This window comes from Neopelma chrysocephalum, unplaced genomic scaffold (genome assembly GCF_003984885.1).
Source record: "Neopelma chrysocephalum unplaced genomic scaffold, ASM398488v2 Primary Assembly neopelma1_102, whole genome shotgun sequence".
NCBI classification, from domain to species: domain Eukaryota; kingdom Metazoa; phylum Chordata; class Aves; order Passeriformes; family Pipridae; genus Neopelma; species Neopelma chrysocephalum.
The window spans coordinates 3,303,551-3,323,859 of NW_020897765.1; the positions used below are offsets into that span (position 1 = coordinate 3,303,551).

At 36.9% G+C, this 20,309-nt stretch overlaps 1 protein-coding gene across 1 annotated transcript in view; it reads right to left on the minus strand.

Moving 5' to 3' along the window:
• Positions 1–20,309, minus strand: part of MALRD1 (MAM and LDL receptor class A domain containing 1) — a 248,160-nt gene that overhangs the window by 190,559 nt on the left and 37,292 nt on the right. Inside the window, exons 10-13 of the mRNA XM_027695630.1 lie at positions 19,855–20,001; positions 16,800–16,909; positions 13,243–13,410; positions 10,768–10,888 (exon numbers count right to left, since the gene is read on the minus strand). Of these exons, the coding sequence (XP_027551431.1) occupies positions 10,768–10,888; positions 13,243–13,410; positions 16,800–16,909; positions 19,855–20,001 (546 nt within the window). The remainder of the gene's footprint in view (positions 1–10,767; positions 10,889–13,242; positions 13,411–16,799; positions 16,910–19,854; positions 20,002–20,309) is intronic.

The following is a 20,309-nucleotide window of genomic DNA, read 5'->3' on the forward strand; positions in this document are numbered from 1 at the left end:
TAGTTCCAAACACCCTGCCATGGGCAGGGACACCTTCTACTAGACCTGGTTGCTCAGAGCCCCATCCAACCTGGCCTTGAACACTTCCGTGAATGGGGCATCTACAGCTTCTCTGGACAACCTGTTTCAGTGTCTCACCACTCTCACAGTAAAGAATTTCTTCCATACATCAGGTTTTCCTCTTCTTCATTTTATAAGAAATTCTCATAAAATCATAAAATTATATTTTCAAATCCGGCAATTATAAGAGGCTTTTAATGGAAGATATTAAGAAAACTATTTAAAGATTTTTAAGCAATGATTTATCAACCATATATATAGAATAAATAAAAAAAATATTTAGGCATGACTGTCAGAATTCTATCATTATTTTATAACTCTTATCACAACTTTCAGTGATCATATTATGGTATAAATTATTCATAATTCAGAATCATATGAAGTCTCTCGGGGAATAGGATTATATCAGTGTTAATTTATGGAAGATATGGGAGGATTTTTTTATTCGTTGCTTTTGGTTTTGTTTTGTTTTGTTTTCCTCTTTAGAAACTGTGTCGCATTAAGTTATATGTAATTTTTTAGAAAGAATAAAAAATTAAAAATGAGGCAAATTAGTATTATTGTTGTCTATGGCTTCTAAAAAGACAAGGTTTTGTGGATTATTAAGCAAAGCACATAGAAATCCACAGTTAGTCAAAAAAAATCATTCCACAAATATGAAAGACCAAATAATGTTTAAGAGATCAAAGAAAATACAATTTCGCTATACATATACTCTATGCAGGTCTGAAATGTCAACGATAAAATGATGTAGATCAAATGTGACTAAAAAACAGAAGGAAGAAATTTTTTGACAGAATATTTTGATAGAATAAAATGAAGACAAAATATACCTACACATATTCAAGGACCTAGGCATGAGAGAATTGACTGAAAATCCCCTGACAGAACGTAACGAAAAGAGAATATGGAAAGCTATTTTTGATTTGCTTTTTGCTCGATAGAAGAAACCATTCCATATTCCCAGCAGAACAGCAACAAAGAATATGACAGACCTTGGACACAGATGGTTACACCAAATGAGGCAAATAAACAAGATAAAACTGTTAAGTCTGAGCCCAGACTTCTTGCATCTGTAAGTTGTAACACAGACAAAACACAAAAGAAAGGATGCACCAGACCATTCAGTTTAAGCATGGATGAATACACTGAGATAAAATAACCCTGAAACTTTCAACTGAATCTCAGACCAACTATTTAATAGCTAGGGAAAATACAAGAATAGAGCAAGTTGGTAGAGCCTGGGTGAAATGCACTTGAATGTTGATGCTTGATAACACTTCAATCACCTAATTGTCTTGTCCCATAACTTCTTTGACTGGTACTTCCATTTTGGACAGATTGTCCAGAAAAAAAGGCTGTTGCTTGTATACTTCTATAGTTTCTTTCACAGTAAACTCACAAACTAATCTGCATTTTCTCCTAATACTTTAGTTTTTGTTTTTCTTCTATTTTTTATTTTTTTACATGTTCTCTTATACTCTAACCATCACATGACCCTAGGGACTCTATGAGGCTGTCTTCTTTCAGGTGTTTGATGAATTTATTTTTAGTGTTTCTTAAACTTCCTCTCATCTTATTACTGCGTTTTTGCACTTAACCTATCAAAATTTGTAATATTTTCTTTTTCTTTTAGACAATACTTCATCTATCTTATGCTTCTAACTTCTGGTGGTATACATGCCACTTATATGGATACATTTTTCTTTGCTGTCCCATTTAGCCTCTTTTTTAACAAGCTCCCTCAATAATCACAAAGGAATTAGAGAGATACTGCGATAGCATTAAAGAGTGGTTGGCTTTGTTGATGCTTTGAGAAAGCTGCCTTTACATCTTCAGCAGACTTAGTTTTCTCTGAGCTGACTTGTTACCACAAGATTCCAGATTTCTTTCTGATTTTGGGCTCTTATGCAAAGTGCTGTGTCCTTTTCTATTTGGGGAAGCTTTACTCAAAGTCCTTCTCAGATCAGATATTCATCTTCTCTGTAAGCTGAATGATGCTTAACAGGAATTTAACAAACAGTCCTGCTGAAAACAATATTTTAAAAATAAATGTTTAAGACATTAGCACTTCTTTAAGACTGGAAGTTCATCAGTATCTACAATCCGAAAAATCTCTCCTTGTCTCTCAGCCCATGTAAGCCTATACAGCAGGCTCCATAAAAAAAAAATCCAGGTGAAGAGATATCATGACCATTACTGACTTACAACTTTTTTTTTTTTACTTAAAAGCTATTTTAAAATGTTTTAATATGCCAATAAACTTTAAACTATTTTTAATCAGTAATTTTAAAATAAATGTAGGAACTTATCACTAGATGGCATAAAGAAAACTATCATCAAATCTCGGAACCAAAACAAGTTTAACTCTGGACATACTCATCCTAAAAAGTTATTTTAACCCCCTTTATAATACAAACACACTGAAAAGTGTTACATCTACCTTCTCATATTTATGTTTTCTATCCCAGTTACCATTTAATAATTTCTTGATATACACTCAGTCAAATAAGACTATACTTTGTAGGTCAATTAGTGTAATTTCTACAGTGAAAAACTGAATAGAGGTCAATAAAAAAATTATTGCAAAAGTTCATCATCAAGAAGCAATGCTAACTGGGAAAAAAACCAAACAAACAACAAACAAGTGAAAAAGCAAGTCACTATTTGAAGCTCAAATAAGTCGGATCTTCCTTCGCTTTTGATCTCCCAATATTATCTGCTATCATTTTGAAAAGACAACAACAAAGTTTAGGACAATCAGGTATGGTAGTCTCCTCTACAGATGGCTCTACAGAGGAAATAAAACACTCCAGAACATTTTCTTTTGCTAATTTCTGTTGGGAAGTCCATTTCAATAACCATGAAATTGTAACAGACCTATTTGTGATTTCAGTCATGTGGGCTTTTTTACTAATAGACAAACATATCTTGTACATATACACTTTGGTGTATATCTCTTGTGAAAAGAAAAATAGCTTTGTGTATAAGACAGGCAAAATATGCAGAGTAAAAAGATTTTGTTATAAATAAATCTAGTGATTTCACTGTGCACCTACATTTTTAAAAACTAACTGAACTACTGCCTCCTAACTTAGCTGTAGGAGTTGCAAAGATTAAGATTTTTACAGGGAGAAATAAAAATCTGTAAAAATTCTATGCAACTGAAGGGAAAGGTCCTGGTTTTCCTGAACTATACAAAAATAAAATCCAATGGTCACTATTCAGACCATCTTTTTATTCTCCCTGTTTTCTCTGCCACTGAAGCTCATGCAATATTTGTTGTCACAGTGCATAATTTGCAAGGAACTAAATAGGAGGAACTAAATAGGAGGAGCTATACAATGAGATATATTTTTTGCCCAAAAATACTATGTATATATTTGCTGAAAGAAGTAGAAAAGTTAGACTTGTGCCTTCTGGGTTCCTAGACATTCTGAAAATGTGTGGTCTCTGTGAGAAAAATGCCTTTGCTCTTTCCTCCATGCTCTTCCTTTCCACAACCTGTTTCCCCTTTTACCTCTTCCACAACTCTTCTTCTCTGACACCTTCTCAGTCCTAGTATCACTGGAAAACTGGAAATCCTCATTCTCTCATCTCATTTCCCCAAATAGCTCCTTGCTCCAGGTCTTCTCACCTAGTTCAGCTCTCTCTCACTTAACTACACATTTTATACTGATCCCTCCCAAAGCATCACTGCTCCAGTGTACTCCAATGAAGAATGTAGTCTTCATTCCCATTCTCTCCTTGTTTTCTTCTCTCTTACCAAACTTTTCATCCTCCATTGTTATTATGTCTCCTGACACTTTATCACAGGCACCTTGACCAGCTGGTCTTAGTCCTTCCTCCGCAGCAACCTAGGTCCCTCCTGTCCTGGCTTCCTCCAGCCCCCCGTTTACTTCTCTCCCACACCAGCAAGCCCAAGCAATGCCACCTTTCCAGACATTCTTTGCCACTGTCAAAGGTGTTTCCCCCTCTCTGTAAATGGTATTTTAGTCCCATCCCTTCACCATTTAACTTCCACAAACTGATTCTAATGCAGTTGTCTCAGCACTTCCAGTATTAGGTACCTTCTCCAATTTACAAGCTGACAACCTCTTCACTCCTTGAACTTAAATCCATTTTTCTGATCTGGCTGTTGTTTCTGGTCTCACCTTTAAAAACTACTTATTTTTCTGGCTGAAATGGAGTAGCAAGCATATGAGACAGAGTTTTTGGCTTGCAAGTTTTGACCCTAAATTAAGATTTAGGAAGAATTAACTTATAACCACTGCAGAAGTTTTATACTTTGGCAAGATTAGTCATGGGAAATATGGAGAATATTTCTTAAAATACTGAGGAGATTTTTATTACTTATACAAAGATAGCCATTAGAAACCAAATAATATTTATCATTAAACAATTATGCGACAAAAGTAGTTTTTACAAAACAACACGTGCATCATTCTCTTTACTTGCCTTCTAACCCAAATTAAGGTACAGAAAACTCTGTAAAAACATATAGATTATTTGTGGTTTATGACTCAATTTAAGACTAACTTTAGCATGCTTGTGCTGCCCTAGTTTGTACACCACAGAAATAATAACAATTAAATGCATCTTTCATTTAGACATAAATACAAAACAATACTATATTTATATGTGTGCTGCTTTGGGCTGCGGTAGAGTCAACTTTCTTCATAGTAGCTGGTGTAGGGCTGTATTTTGTGTTTGTACTAGAAACAGTGTTGATTATTCAGGGATGTTTTAATTATTGCTGAGCAGAGCTTACAAAGACTCAAGGCCTTTCCTCTCCTCACACTGCCTCACCAGCAAGGAACTTGGGGATGCACAAAAATTTGGGAAGAGACACAGTCAGGACAGCTGACCCCAGCTGACCAAAGGGATATTCTATACCATATGGTGTCATGCTCATTAATGAACTAGTGGGGGATGTTTGGAGTGATGGTGTTTGTCTTCCCAAGTCACTGTAATGAATAATGGAGCCTCAGTCTCCTGGAGATGGCTGAACACCTGCCTGCCCATGGGAAGTGGTGAACAAATTCCTTTGCTTGTGTGCACAGCTTTTGCTTTGCCTGTTAAACTGTCTTAATCTCAACCCATGAGTTTTCTCTCTTTTACTTTTCTGATTTCTCTCCTGCAACCCACCAGGGGAGTGAGTGAGGAGCTATGTGGGACTGAACTGCCAGCTGGGATTAAACCATGGCAGTCCCTTATGTCACTTGGGCCTCGAAGGGTTTGAAATAACAACAGGTTTGATTGGAATGTGTTGGATTGAATTTATAGCTGTTTAGATATTAATTGGCCCACTCCGGTGCTTGCCATGGGGCTTGCTTTCCTGACTGTTTATTAGAGCCTAGTGCTCATTAGTAGCTTCTTTTCCTTTTCATTGCTTCCTGTACTGCTTCTCACCTTACCCTACTGTGCCTGGGAACATTTTGATAACAACACAGGAGATGTATCTTCTGGCAGATGGCCAGGTCATCGCTGCTGCTGTACTGGATGGAACAGGCTGGAACTCCAGTGTGAACTCCCTTAAAAGGGACTGTGACCTGTGGATGAGGCCACATGGGATCAGGACACCCTGGAACAACTGTGGCTGAGAATAAGCCCATGCCAGAACAGGTACATCCTGATGTGTCTGTGGCCACGGTAAATTATTTCATATTTACTTTATATATAAACCCATATAATTATTCCTGATAATCCACACCATAAGTAGACAGAGAAAAAAAAAACCCAAACACAAAAGATAGAGTGTAAGGGAAAAATAAGCAAAGGTCAGACAGAATATCAAGAATACACTCATGTTACCAGATTACTTTCCAATGTGATCTTATTCCTATTCCGTCATCATAGTTCTTAGGTCGGAAAAATGAGCATTTTTCCAATGCATAGGATATAGACCACAGAAATCATGCTGTACGTTCATCTTCCAGAGCACAAACACACAATGTGACAGGTATGGGGGGTCACTGCTGTAAATCTGCATTTTGAAAAAGGCTGTCACTTTTTTCTTCTGCTTTAATGCATGGAAGTCATGTACAATAGCTTTATGACCATAGTAAATTCTTCATCTGTAGAAGAAAACCTGGGTACCCTAGTCAAGGGGAGCAGCACTCAAAAAACCCCCAACATTCAATGTCTTTTTGGGTTTAGGACACGCATTTTTATAAAATGCAACTGAGAAACCTGGAAGAAAGAATAATCTCATCTCCTGTCAGTATCAAGAACATGAATGTGGTTCTAAGGCCAAAGGATCAAAGTAGAGAATACAAATTCACTGAAAGCCTTGTATATAAAGAAAAGTACAGAAAGTTTCTTGCAAAAACTGTAAGCTCAGAAATCTACTTTTAGGTAAAAAAGACAGTCCGAGAAGTGGAAATTTTCAACTGAATTCTTTCAGGCCTGACAGAAAAGAACAATGCATTTGAGGGGTAGTGAAAATCAAGAGATGTCTTGAAGAATTGATGTTGTGAGATAAGAAAATTTTGTGGAGACCCTGATTATCAATGGACTTAGCAGATCCAAGCATCTAAGGAAATCATCTTGCTGGAATTTAAGATAAGAGGATTTAAATTAAATATATTTTGAAAGACCCATGTAATATTCTTGCCTGGTTCTCATACAAAGAGGGAAAACATCAAGAAGGTTAAGATGCAAACAATCATTATTAGATTGAACATCATGGAAAAAAATGTGAATATTGATGAAAAGAACAATGTAGTTGTTAAAGATGAAGTAAAAAAAAAATCTGTGCTCAGCCAAGTTCAGAAATTAGGAAAAGTTTGTGAGAAAAATGAAATGCTTGCATCCAATTGCAAGAATATACATAACAAATATAGAAATTAATGGTGTGCTACATAAGCATGAAGATGGTGAGATAACATTTGAGAAGAATTATGAGAGCTGTTATAAGAGTGCTGTAGACTACCAGAATAATATGCTGAAAGGCAAGTTTATTGCTTGGAAATGGTCAACTTGCCAAACTACTTGCAAGGCCCTTTGTGTACTTAGATTCTGCTTCCCACTTTACGAGCTGTAGTGCTAGGACACACTGAGCCAGCTCAGCAATAACAATGATTTATAAGTCAGCAACATATTTAGAGCAAAGATCACCATAAATATAAAGGCTCCAAAGTTTAACCTTTAACATGGCATTGTTAATGTATTGTCTGGACAACTGAGACTTCGGTATAACAAAAGTTTCTTCAGGCATGTAATTAGAGGAAAACTTGCAATTAAGGTTAGTCTAGGGCTGGTTAAACACCAACTGGACATTTGTCTTCACCTTTAGGTATAATGATGAAATGAAAACACAGGCTGAACCGCTAAAAGGAAATATAAATGGCAAAACTCCCCAGTAGATCTTAATTTTCATGATTAAAAGCTACCAGTTCACTGCTAGTCCAGAGCAGTGAAAGTTGCATGTGACTAAATCTATTTAGACTGTTTTTAATTACACTATTGATTTGGAAGAGTTATTATTTTAACAGAGAAAAAATACCCAGTGTCTGAGTTTAAAAAGGGTAATGTGAGAGCAATCCAGACTATCATACCCATTATGTGTAAGCATATTTTGAAATAAAGTAGAAAAAAACATGAAGTAAATTAAACAGCAATGGAGTGTCATAAGAGTTTTAATATGAGTACCATGGACAGGGAGGAAGTAAAGAACTCTGCTTAGTAGTGCCTGGAGAAACGAGAAGAAGCAACAGGGACTTGTGGTTGTACTGAAAGGGTGATCAAACACTGGAACAGGGTGTCCCAAGTGGCTGTGTAGTCTCCATCCTCATAGATATTCAGAATCTAAATGTTGTGTAAGGTTCTGGACATCCTCATCTGCTTTAAGCAGGGTGGGGTTTAACTAGATGATCTTCAGGTATCCCTTCCAACCTCAACTATGCCATGGTCACATCAGAATTTTCTTTACTCTGGCCCACAAGAGGAAAGATATTCTGCTTAGTGAACATTTAATATTTACTTCTGGTTTTAACGAGTCAAACAGTTGTCTAATAAAATAAAATGTAGTTTCATATCTTAAAGGTCTGTATATTTTGGATACCAATCTTTCCAAACACCTAAAACACTTGACATGAGTGCTCTATCCAAGAAAGATAGATACTAAAACTGTAGAGAAATTGCATTAATACAAATAGAAGCTGTAATTATTTCTTTTAACTGCTAATAGTCAAATAGATTTTTGTTTAACTGAACAACAGGTCTCAAATATCCTAATAAAAACTATAAAATATAGGCAATGAATTTGGATTGTATTAGCATCTATGAAAAAGGTTTTGCTTTGTGATGCATAACACAGCACAGAAAATAATTGGAGGATCTTGTCTACAATATTTCTGTTATTTTTGTGAAAACCATCACGCTATATTTTTTAAAGGAAGTTTGTATTAAATAGTGCCCATGGCAACTCCCTTTGAAAATGTATAATGACTTTTATAGCAAAATTGATAGTTCAAAGCAAGAGACTCATTTTCAAAAATATGACTGATTTCTCATGCAGAGCAGGCAACTGAATGAATCAAAAAGACTTGTGAAGCTACATGTTAGAGATCCTGAAACATTTCCAAGCTCCCTGCTGACTGTACAGTGGAGAGAGACTCTGAGATGCATCACCTCCCTCTACTTTCCCACTTGTTTGTTTCAATGCAGAGAAAGCCTATGAAACCTTGACAGGAGTCATAGCACATCCAAAAAGAAAATGCTGACTCAGCTTAAATAATATTTGTGAGCATGTTTGTGGTATTGGTGACAGCTGTGGCATCTTCACATCATAATTTGAACATACAAGACATACAACATACAATTTGAATGCCAGTCTGTGACCACTGCATTAGCATTATAAAATAAAATACTGTCTGTTAAGCAGTAGCTTCTACTAAATAATTAATCAAAAACTTTTTTTCTGGTTTTAATACTAGGAGGGAAGTAGTTGCTACAGAAAATAAAAGGGGAAAAATTCACAGAACAGAATCAAAGTGAAGTAACTATTTCTCAAGAGCTTTTACTTTTAATTAAATTGCAAGATTTATGAGGTCATGAAAGCATTGCAAATAGAACAAACACAGTCACGGGAGCTTGACAACATAGATTTTTAAATTTTCACTTACGGCACTCGGCTTCATCCTGGCTATTTGAACAGTCAGGTGTAAAATCACAAAATTTGTCAGATGAAATACATTGTCCATCCCCACATGAAAAAAATCCCGGTGGACAGTAAAAAGATGAAGCATTAGCATCTGCAAATTCTGTTTTCCCTTAAAATCAGAAAAGGATATATAAGTAAAAACGCACATATCATTTTTTAAAATAGCCATGTACTCAGTGTAAGAAACATAGCATCACCCATGAAGCGTGCTAGATTATATCACAACTTATAAGAAACACAGCTGATCTTAATGTCTGATGCTCTTATACTATATATTATTCTCCACAATATTCAAACTTTTGTGTGGAAAATTACCAAATACACAGCCAGACTGTTCAGAGGTGAGTGGCTGTGCACAGATGCCTACTCCTTCCCTTGGAGTAGGGAGCAGGTGGATTCTCTGTGTTCAGATCACAGTGGAAGCTGCACCACTATTAGCTTACACCTCAACCTGCACATTAGGAAACACCCCAAATTTCAATGAATGGGGAAACAAAACCCAGGGTCTGCTGGTTTTACTTCAGAAGTTTTCTGGAAAGAGAGCAAGTGAGAGGAATGATGAGCTGCTTCTCATCTTTATTGTATAACTTAACTTTTTTAAATACTCTTGTTTCTATACAGACAGGGTTTTTTAAAAAAAATCTGCTCCTTTTTAAGAACAATATCTGTGTGACTAAGGGGTAAGTGGGGAGGGAAAATAATTAATGTTTCTTTAAATACTTAGCTACCATCAACCTGTATATAGGGATCAGAGAACCCTTAAAAACACAACACTGAAGTCTTCTATTATGCCCTTAAATTTTTCAGTAGAGAAGAAATTCAGCTATCAACTGGGTATAACTCATCAACATTACCCCTTACTGCATATGTGCCCGTGCCATTTTTGAAAAGTAGCCATTATTATCAAGAGAACTAGAAGTAGCTGTCTGACAGAAGGTAAGATTATTTTATATTTCCATCTGTTGGCACTTCAAGACTATAGAACGTGAGTACACAGATAAATATGGTGGACACTTATTATAATATGTTATATATTTAACAGTAATAATGGAAGAAGCCTTCTGTCCTAAGGGTAATGCAGTGGAATTTCCTCTCCAGTGCAAGACATAAGATGCTTTGCTTCTGCCTTTGCATCCAAATGTTTATGTGAGTAGGTACTACATAGTAAGTGGTATCTGGAAATTCTCACCACAGTTCACTTTGCAGAATTAGGAAAAACTACTAATAGCAGCTACTGTATAAAACAAGGATGAGAGCCTTCATTATAGAATCACAGAATGGTTTGGGTTGGGAAGGATGTTAAAGATCATCTGGTTCCAATCCCTCTGCCGTGAACAGGGATACCATTCACTAGACCTGGTTGCTCAAAGACCCAGCCAACCTGGCCTGGAACACTTCAAGGCAGATGATTGATTACAGCATAAAGACTTTTTTTCTCAGATTATCCTCCGCTTTATTAAAGGTGTTTTCAAGTTGTTGGACAAATCACAGTTATACATAACAGACATTGGGGAAAATGTATTGAAAACCACAAAACTTGCCTTCACTTTCCTGGCTGACACCTGGAAGTGGTTTATTCACAACTACACATTCTTCTGTTATACTGATGTCATCAATAGCAACAGTAGCATTTGTTGTTAGAATAGTACCTCTTAAAATAATCTGTAAAGATGAAAAAAAAAGGTAGTTCATTAAAAGTGACATGATAAAAAGACATACACATATACATACATACATATGTATATATGTATATTCCATTATAATTTACAACATTTGCACAGGAAGTAAATACTGCCTACAATCAACTCTAACAACCAGCAAGGAAAAACTACAATTGAGATTTTACCAGCTTAGAAATTTGATCCTAAACTGTCAAAGCCATAGCTACCTTTACCTACGGCAAGTTATGCAATCCAGATGACCTTGTTTCAATCGAAACTGGTAAAAGGCATCGCTGTTGAATGAATGGTCTTCCTGCTGGAACAGCTGCAAGCTATATATATTCTTAAATTAGCTATTCAGAGCTACCAAATATGATGATTTACAACTCCATTTAATTGTGTTCATCTATACTATGCCTGCTGAAGTCAACAGCATGTGGTACAGTAAATGTGGAGATTGTACGGATGCATTTGTAAATACAAGGAAACACTCAGGAGATCATAAAAGAGAGTAAAGTAATTAATAAATTACCAATAATGTCCTTTCTTTTTGATCATTTTATAGGTAAGACACAAAATGAGGAGACCAAAAGTGGAATTTTGATTCACTGGATCCTTATATTTGAGTTGCTGATTTCCCCAACATGTCCATTCTAGGTTTAAGCAAAATGTAGCCTGAGATTACGTAAAAAGAAAATTAAACTTGAAAACTGTGATCAACGCTGCAAACTGTAGTATCTTCACTGTCAGTCTCACTTCTGTTCTTGTGAAGATCAAGGGACAGATCCTCCTATAAATTATGCTAAGTCACACGGAGGTCAGGGAGGTGATTCAAGATAACCAGCGCAGCTTCACCGAGGGCAAGTTCTGCCTGAAAAACCTAGTGACTACATCGGTGAAGGGCTATGGATGTCATTTCTCTGGACTTCTGTAAAGCCTTTGACATGGCCTCCGCAATATCCTTTTCTCTAAACTGGAGAGAAGTAAATTCGGTGGGTAGACTGAAATTAGGCGGATAAAGAATTGGTTGGATGGTCACATCCTAAGGGTAGTGGTCAAAGGCTCAGAGTCCTGATGAATGTCAGTGACAAGTGGTGTCCCTCAGTGATCTGTATTTGGACCAGTGTTATTTCATATCTTAATTAATGACATACATGAAGGGATCAAGTGCAATTTGCAGATGACACCAAGCTGAGTGGTGTGGCTGACACACACCTGAGGGATGGGATACCAGAGAGACTTGGAAAAGCTTGAGAAGTGGGCCCATGGGAATCTCATGAGGTTTAACAAGACCAAGTGCATGGTGCTACACTGGGGTCAAGGCAACCCCCAGTATCAATACAGGCTGGGGGATGAAGAGATCTAGAGCAGCCCTGATGAGAAGGACTTGTGGGTGCTACTGGATGAGAGGCTGGACATGAGCCAGCAATGTAACTTGCAGCCCAAAAAGCCAATCATACCCTGGTCTGTATCAAAAGAAGCTGAGCAGCAGTTCAGGGGAGGTGATTCTACACCTCTATTCTGCTCTTGTGAAACCCCACGTAGAGTATTGTGTCCAGCTCTGGGGTCCCCAGAACAGGAAGGACACTGACCTGTTGGACCGAGTCCAGAAGAGGGCCACAAAGTTGATTAGAGGGATGGAGCACCTCTCCCATGAGGAAAGGCTAAGAGAACTGGAATTGTTCAGTCTGGAAAAGAGAAGCCTTTGGGGTAAAATAATTGCAGCTTTCTGCAAGGGAAGCCTACAAGAAAGATGAAGAGAAACTATTTACAAGAGCCTGTAGTGACAGGGCAAGGGGAAAGTCTTCAAATTGAAAGAGAGTAGATGCAGATTAGATATTAGGAAGAAATTCTTTACTGTGAGGGTGGTGAGGCACTGGAACAAGTTGTCCAGAGAAACTGTGGATGCCCTTGCCTGGACCTGTTCAAGGCCAGGCTCTGAGCAACCTGGTCTAGTGAAAGGCATCCCTGCCAATGGGGGTTGGAATTAGATAATCTTTAACATCCCTTCCAATCCAATCAATGCCAGGATTCTATGATTCTTCTGCCTGTAGGCAACATAATTAGGCCCTCACTCTGAGGAGCAGCTTTTATAGAAAGTTCATTTTTTAAAAGCTACTACACTATTGCTACTTGATGTTTATTACAAAAAGTTATTCTAATGCATAGAATATTGAAACAATGGCCATGTTCTTTAGTAGATGCACCTGTAGAAAAAGCAGAATAAAATTCTTTTTCATATGAGCATTAAAGAATAGAAATTCTGTTTTTACATTTCATCATAAAAGTAAACTAATTCTAAAGGCCATACTAGAGTAACTTTTTGAAAGCAATGTAAATGCAATTTCTAATTACCTGAAAGGGTAATTCCTCAGCTGCACTTTCTACACATATATTCCCTTTTGTCCACTTCATCTCAGGCGATCCTGAAATGTCACATAATTTTTCCAAACTTCCATCCAATGCAGTTCTCCTAAAGACAGAAAGCTGGGATCCCTGAGATAACCTGTACCAAAATCTTACCTGTTGAAAGAGTTTTTAATGAAACACTTAAAAAAATTACATAATAAATCTAAAATAAGTTCAGCACGAATTCATACATGTACATTATAACATGACAGGTCTAAACATAGATTAGGCATAAAAGAAAGGGAAGTATGAAATTACAGCATGTTGAAGAGCAGTATCATGTTTAAAGATAAAACCATATTTAAAAGTAAAGCTTATTTTTACAACTTTTAACTTGTATCTATCAACTGATTCAGACTGAATGACATAACTTCCTTTAATTCTTTTTAGCTTAGTAAGTCCTTAGAAACTTCTCAAAGATTATTTTTCTTTTTTAGTGAGAATCATAGTTCACTTTCTTCCCCTGCAATACAGAGTAAACCTGATATGTTTAATTTCTTTTTTTTTTCAATAATACCAAGGCAAAAATTCAGTTGGTAACTGCAGAGAAAAAATAAGATTTTCAAAGACTAGTTTTTCCTTCCCCCTGAGTCCTTCCTGCTTTTTCACATAATGATAGACTAAACTTTCTTCAACTGCAGTATCATTATTTCCCTGCAAAAGCCTTGATACTATTTGAGTCTTCACAGAGGTAAAACCAGAGCTGGATCACTGGTTAAGAAATATTCCTGTTAAAACACGCTGCTACTATTTAATATCTTCTGGCTTCATGGCTGGTGGACTAAGTCTCTCAATTTTCCTTGGAGTTTCTTTTTCCCCCATGCATGAAAATCGTATCTTATATAAAATAATCTTGTGACTTATTATTAAAATGAAATACTTTTATGTAACTTTTTTCCCAACCAAAAAGCTTAAGAAATAGAAAGCAGGAGGTATAGAAACACTTTTCAAAATGAGCTGTTTGAAGGACTACACTCTGAACAATTTAGATGGCTTTTGTCTATTAAGCTTTTCAAACAAATTTATGTTTTCATTACGTAAGAAACAAAGTTGCCCTCCTTCTCTATGTCTACATGTTCTGCTATACAATTACTGTGCCCATTAAAAGTCATAAACAGAGAGCTGGGACTAGAAATTTGCTTCTACAACTCCAAACCCTTGAGCTAAATGAAGATGTTTCTTAGCTGACATCTACAAAAAGACTCAGCTACAAGAAGTTGCAGAAAGAAGTTACTTCTAAGCTTAAATTAACCAGAAAAGCACAATATAAATCTGTTATCCTTCAACTCCTATTTTCTTTCTTTTTTCTTTTTATTTTTTTTTTAAACAACTGGAGCCAAAGAACTTGTAAAGCTATTAATAAACACAGACCTCTTTATGTGGATCCTTTTATCCTCTCAGTGGGACATCTAACAGAGGGCATCATCTCACATTTATACGCAGAGAACATAACACATCCTAATGAACAACCCCTACTCCTTGCTCTTTCCGAGAAATAAAAGTCTGCAGGGAAAATGTGGCAGAAAGCCAGGCTTCCAGGCTTCACAAACACTCTCTTTTCAGACATATATATCTAGGTAAGAACTTCCTCTAGATTTTGTTGAATCTGAGAACTTCAAATGCATTCAAAACATATGTACTTATAATAAAAAGTGTTTATTTTCTGCCTTTGAACTGGAGAAAAATATGTGCATCCCCACTGCATTTGTGTTTATTTTGAATGCAGACCAAACTCTGAAATAGATCTAACCAGAATAATTCATTGATTCACATATCAGTTGTGCCCAGTCTGCCTTAAGGGTTTCTAAGATAAACACCTTTAAGGCACAGATTAAGTTATCTACTCAGCATCAAAGTCTACAAAAGAAAGATGAAACTGCCTAAACAATGCACAGTGGATACAAAGTGTGTTGGGTGTCCCAGGAGTAATGCAACATGCAAGGCTTCAATGGGGTGCTGTGAGGCCTTACAAGTTCCCTCCAATAGCATTCTGCTTGATTTTATCCTGAGTCTATTTAATTTCTGATGCTTTACAACACTAAAAAGCCATATGAAGATTAATAACTGAGAAATTGCATAAAACAACAGCAAGGAACTGTTCTTAAATTGTTTAAGAGGCTTCTACTTCTCAGCTGCAAGTTGCAACTATTCAGATGAGATGTGATAACTCATTGATATATGTAGTCCAAGTCAGCTACAGTTTCAAGTAAAACAGATTTAGCTAAGCCAGCACTTGCTTCAGGTCCCTTACATGAGATAAAACCTAAGAAGCCTAGATCCTGCTGGAATAAAATTCTGCTACTTGTTGGGCCTTCTAAGTACAGTTCCTTCTTTTCTGAAATTTTTGTTTTCAAAAAAAGTTTTCCCAAGTGCAAGTACATTTTCTGTCCTACACTGTGTCTGAAAAATTAAGCAATGAGTCTAAATTTTATTTTGTTTCTCTAAAGCCTCTTTTTGCCACTGAACACAATAAAATTATTTTGGCAAGCTTTCTCTGTCTTTTCCCTTTCTTCTCTGTGATTTTTTAAATCAGAAGGCATTATGTAGTAGGAAAAAAAATTAACATCATAACTACACAACTTAGCTTCTCCCCAGTATGGCATAAGCTTTGAAAAGTTATAGAATAGAAAACAAAAAAAAGCCTCTGGAAAAAAAGAAAAAAAAAAGCTTATAAAACTTTACAGTATCTATTTACTTTATTCATTGGCCAATCCAGTTGGGAATGTTTTCTTGCAGTGACGAGATGTTCTACATATTTAATATATTTCTTCAAATTCTGCTTTACATGTTTTGTTTAAAATTACAACACTCTAGTTACAAAACTGTGTTTTCATTTTTCATCTATTACTTTTGTGGGTTTTGGCCCTTCTGATCCATTTTTTTCAAGGTGCCTTTCTAGATCCTCAGATCAAGTTCCATCCTGGCTGGTTGTTTTTGCATTTCTCTGCAGAGCCACAAGACGTTTGACAAAAGAAGCATTTCAAGGTAACTCTCAAGTACTGCACTAATCAGCTCAAAAAACATTCTCTCAAACCATCAATTAAAATTTAGTACATGTCTGGAGCATGGTACCGAATTCTCTCTGGTCACACCAACATAGCTAATGTATATAACAACTTCAAATCATAGGTTTCCTATTGTGGAACACTGTTTATGTGACTTTCCTGCCTACAGACAACGGAGTGGCTATTTGTTATGGCCCTGTTATTTATTGTTGTCCAGATAGGTTTGTCACAGCATACAAAAACCTGAAGGGTATCCTTAAATCTGAGTCACCTGCTGGGTGCTTTAGAAACAATAATAATAATAATCACATATAAAAATTTTGCAGCAAAGCAGTAAAATGTCATCTCCCTCCTCCCAAAGAATTTGTTTGTAACTGCTTCCACTGGTCTTGAAATAGAGTCCTCAGTAACAACACTTACAGCATGAAGAATACCATCTCTGCTCATCAGGTGAGTGATAGTTTACAAACTTGGGGACAGTTAATATCAAACTGTTACCTGACAGCAGGAGAGCCCAGGGGACGGCTTGACAAGAAAAGGGCTCCCCAGATGAGACATGGCCATCTTTGTGTTCATCTGATGTGATCCACTAAAGTAAACGAATGCTCCTAAAAACAAATATATTTTTTAAAAGTATGAGGAATATGTCATGCTCCAATGGCAAATAGCTACCTCAGAGAGGTAACTATGCACTCCATAAGGCACATAAAACATATTCATAGATGAAAACAAATGAAACAACTTTGCCATCAGTTCAGTCTCTGTGGATAACGAGGAGGGTGTTGTAACAGGCTGCAACAGTGTCTATGTGGGCAAAGGCAAAACACAATTGCTAAATGCTCCTGCCTCTTCCCTCTTGCAAAGTTATCATGACTAATTCCAAAGACAAGGAGAGAGGGAGAAGGAAATAAGGCTGTGTGGGCAGCCATTGCTAAGGTTACCCTGTTGTGGTGTCTGCAAGCAATTAAACCTGAGGAGGTGAATATGGAGCACTCCAAAAGAAGTTCAGATGTTGCTTCTCTGAGGGCTGCACTGTGCAGACCCATTGGAATTATTTTTTATCTGCTCTCTTCAAGCAAAAACTTAAGATCTCCAACCTCCAAATACTACAACTACTTCCCATCACCTTTGCATGATGCCCATCTGCTCTCAGCATGGACTGGGGAGAGCAAAGGAGCTGCAACACAGAGCACCCTGGAGATCAAACAGCACAGAACTCAGCCGAGATCCCTAAAGGACACATTTTAATTGGCTTAAATAATGTTTCAAACTGAATTTAAAACAAAAATTATTTCCTTTAGGGTACAGTATTCACTCTCAGCACAGCCCAGCCAGTTTTAAGCATGCTAACAATGTTGCAGACCCCAGGAGCCAATGGAATAAGCTATATTTCTCATGGGGTCCACAGACTTGACATTGTTGTCTGTGCTAGTGGGGATGAAAGCTTAATTAAAGATCTAATCTGAACTCTGGCAAATGAACTACGTTTGGATTTGAACTACAGCAGATGTGCTTCAGACAAAGTTAGGGAAGGATAAACATTTTCAAGGGGCCTTAAAGCAGCATATTTTGAATGCCGTCAGTGCTGCCTTTGCTGAATACTGAGACTTTTTCACGAAGGTCTATGCAAAACAACACTAAAGGCTCAGTCTTTTTTGCACATTGATATTACACATATTGCCTTACATCTTGGAAAATCAGCTATTGTGCTGCCACAGTCATACTCCTTAGCCATTTATTTCCCATGGATACATAATAAAGCAGAGGGTTAGGTCCAGCCCCACGTGAATAATGGCATGGCTTTAGCAAGGTTGGCACAAAGAGGGGACCGTTACAGCTCCCTGTATAAACAGGCATGCTGCGCTCACAGCTCAAGGGAAGCTCCCCTCATTGGAATGCAAGGGTACTTCAAAGGACTCTCTTTTAATTTGCAGCTGAGGCTCTACACTAACCTTGTTAAGATCTCAATTAATCAAAATTTGCTGCTGCCCTCCCCAGGAGAGAAGAGACATGAATGCTTTGTGGTACTACGAGGAACTGTTGCAACCTGAAGAATCTTTATTTAATGTTGGCAAAAACTTGCTCAGATTCTTGAATCCTAATTCTAAAGCTGTGGCTGTAACAGGCACAGTGATACAATGGTAAAGAACACCTCAGAAATACCCTTTCAAATAATTTGTATTGGAATGCAACATTGCTGGGCTCAAGAGGTAAGGCATGGTAACCTCAAGATCTGCTTGAGGCTTCAACCTGCAGCAACACTGAACCAAACTTGTGATGATTCAGGTATCAAAGCAGCTTAAGTGCAAAAGCACGTAGTTCCATATGGGCAATTTTAACATGCTACTTAGGCTACAGAACAGATGTGCCTGCCAGTAGCCTTCCTTATGACCACATTACACCTCAGATCTCACCAGCACCTAGAACAAAGACACAGGCAGATCAGTGCTACGCTCTGGGGCTTTGAAAGTTTGGAAGCTGTAACACAGTAGTGTTCACAGACAATGCAGTAATGCAGATCCAGTGTCACTCTACAGACACAATAAAATTAAATATCAAACAGATACTGAGAAAAGTGAGCAGCAACTTCATCACAGGGGGACTAATGGAAAAACAGGTACATGACTGTGCAGTTAGAACCATTCTATAGCACGCACGCACATCCTCATGTTTGCTCGGGTGAATTTTAACCCTAGAGTTGCTCTACCTTTGAATACTTGAGGTGGAATACTTAAAATTTCACATTCCTTTAACATGAACATGGGAGAGAAATGTGGAGGTCTGATTTTAGATAATATACATCATTAAATAAATTTAACTTAAAGGGCCATTGGACTGTAACCCAGATTTTAAAGTAATCTGATCTCCACTGTAAGCAGTGCAGTACTTACATTTTAATAAAATTAGTCACAGAATACTTGCCAATATTATTTGACAATGACAAACATGCTCAGCAATTTTATGTTATGCAGTGTGCCATAATAACACTTTAATTTAAGAAAAAAATACTTTAAAAGAGCCCTCTACTACAATAAAATGTTTTTCCAGCTGAATTCATTGCATGGCAAATATGGGCTGAAGGAAGAACAACTCTTTAAAGGATATTATAGTCATTCTATTTTTCCCATACAATGTGGATTTATTTTAAATGCATTCTACAAAAAGCTACAGTCATAATTTGCCCAAATAATATTTCCAGGAATGGCTTCTCTGTGCATATAGGGTAAACAATGTGTATGATACGCACAAAAAAAGTCAGCTGTCAGTTCAAAGGTCAATATCTCAAAAAACTGCATCAAGTTGCCACGTCATTGATTGTCCCACCCAAAAATGAGGGTTACAAGGGCATAGTAACCACATCCCAACTAAGAGCATCCCAAACAGATTAGCTTTCTGTTACACACTAGTTGTGTTATATACATACTATGTAGCACCTATTTCAAATTAGTTTTTATTATCAGTCTTTGGTCATCAGTAAACGACCATTTACAAGCAGGAATTTTCATGGTCGAAGGAGGAAATAAGGAGGAAATAATAAAGAAAGAAATCTCACCATGCCCCGTATTAGTTGTATGACCTCTGCCGGGGAGTTTCCTGTCCAGGGGAGCCTGTTCTTTCATTATGTTCCAGTCAGCATCACCTACGCTCAGTGGCCTCCATCCACAAAGGTCAGTCTCGAAATCACATAAGGTGTAATTAGCTGTTGTAAGAGCAATAACAAGAGATCAATAAGTTGAATTTGATGCAGCATTTTAATGCCACAACTATGACAATTTTTATTTAGATGTACTAACAGTCTTAAAGAAGCACCAATATATTTCACTGCCAGATTATTCAAATGGACAAAAAGTTCTAGAATATGGGTAACAGATAAGGCAGATCTTTCCTTTCTTAAGCAAACTCAGAACCATGAAGCAAACTACCTGCAAGAGAACAAACTATATCATAGTAAAGATGAGACCTGTACATAGGCTGATAGATTATGAAAGTAATGTTATGTATGTTTTA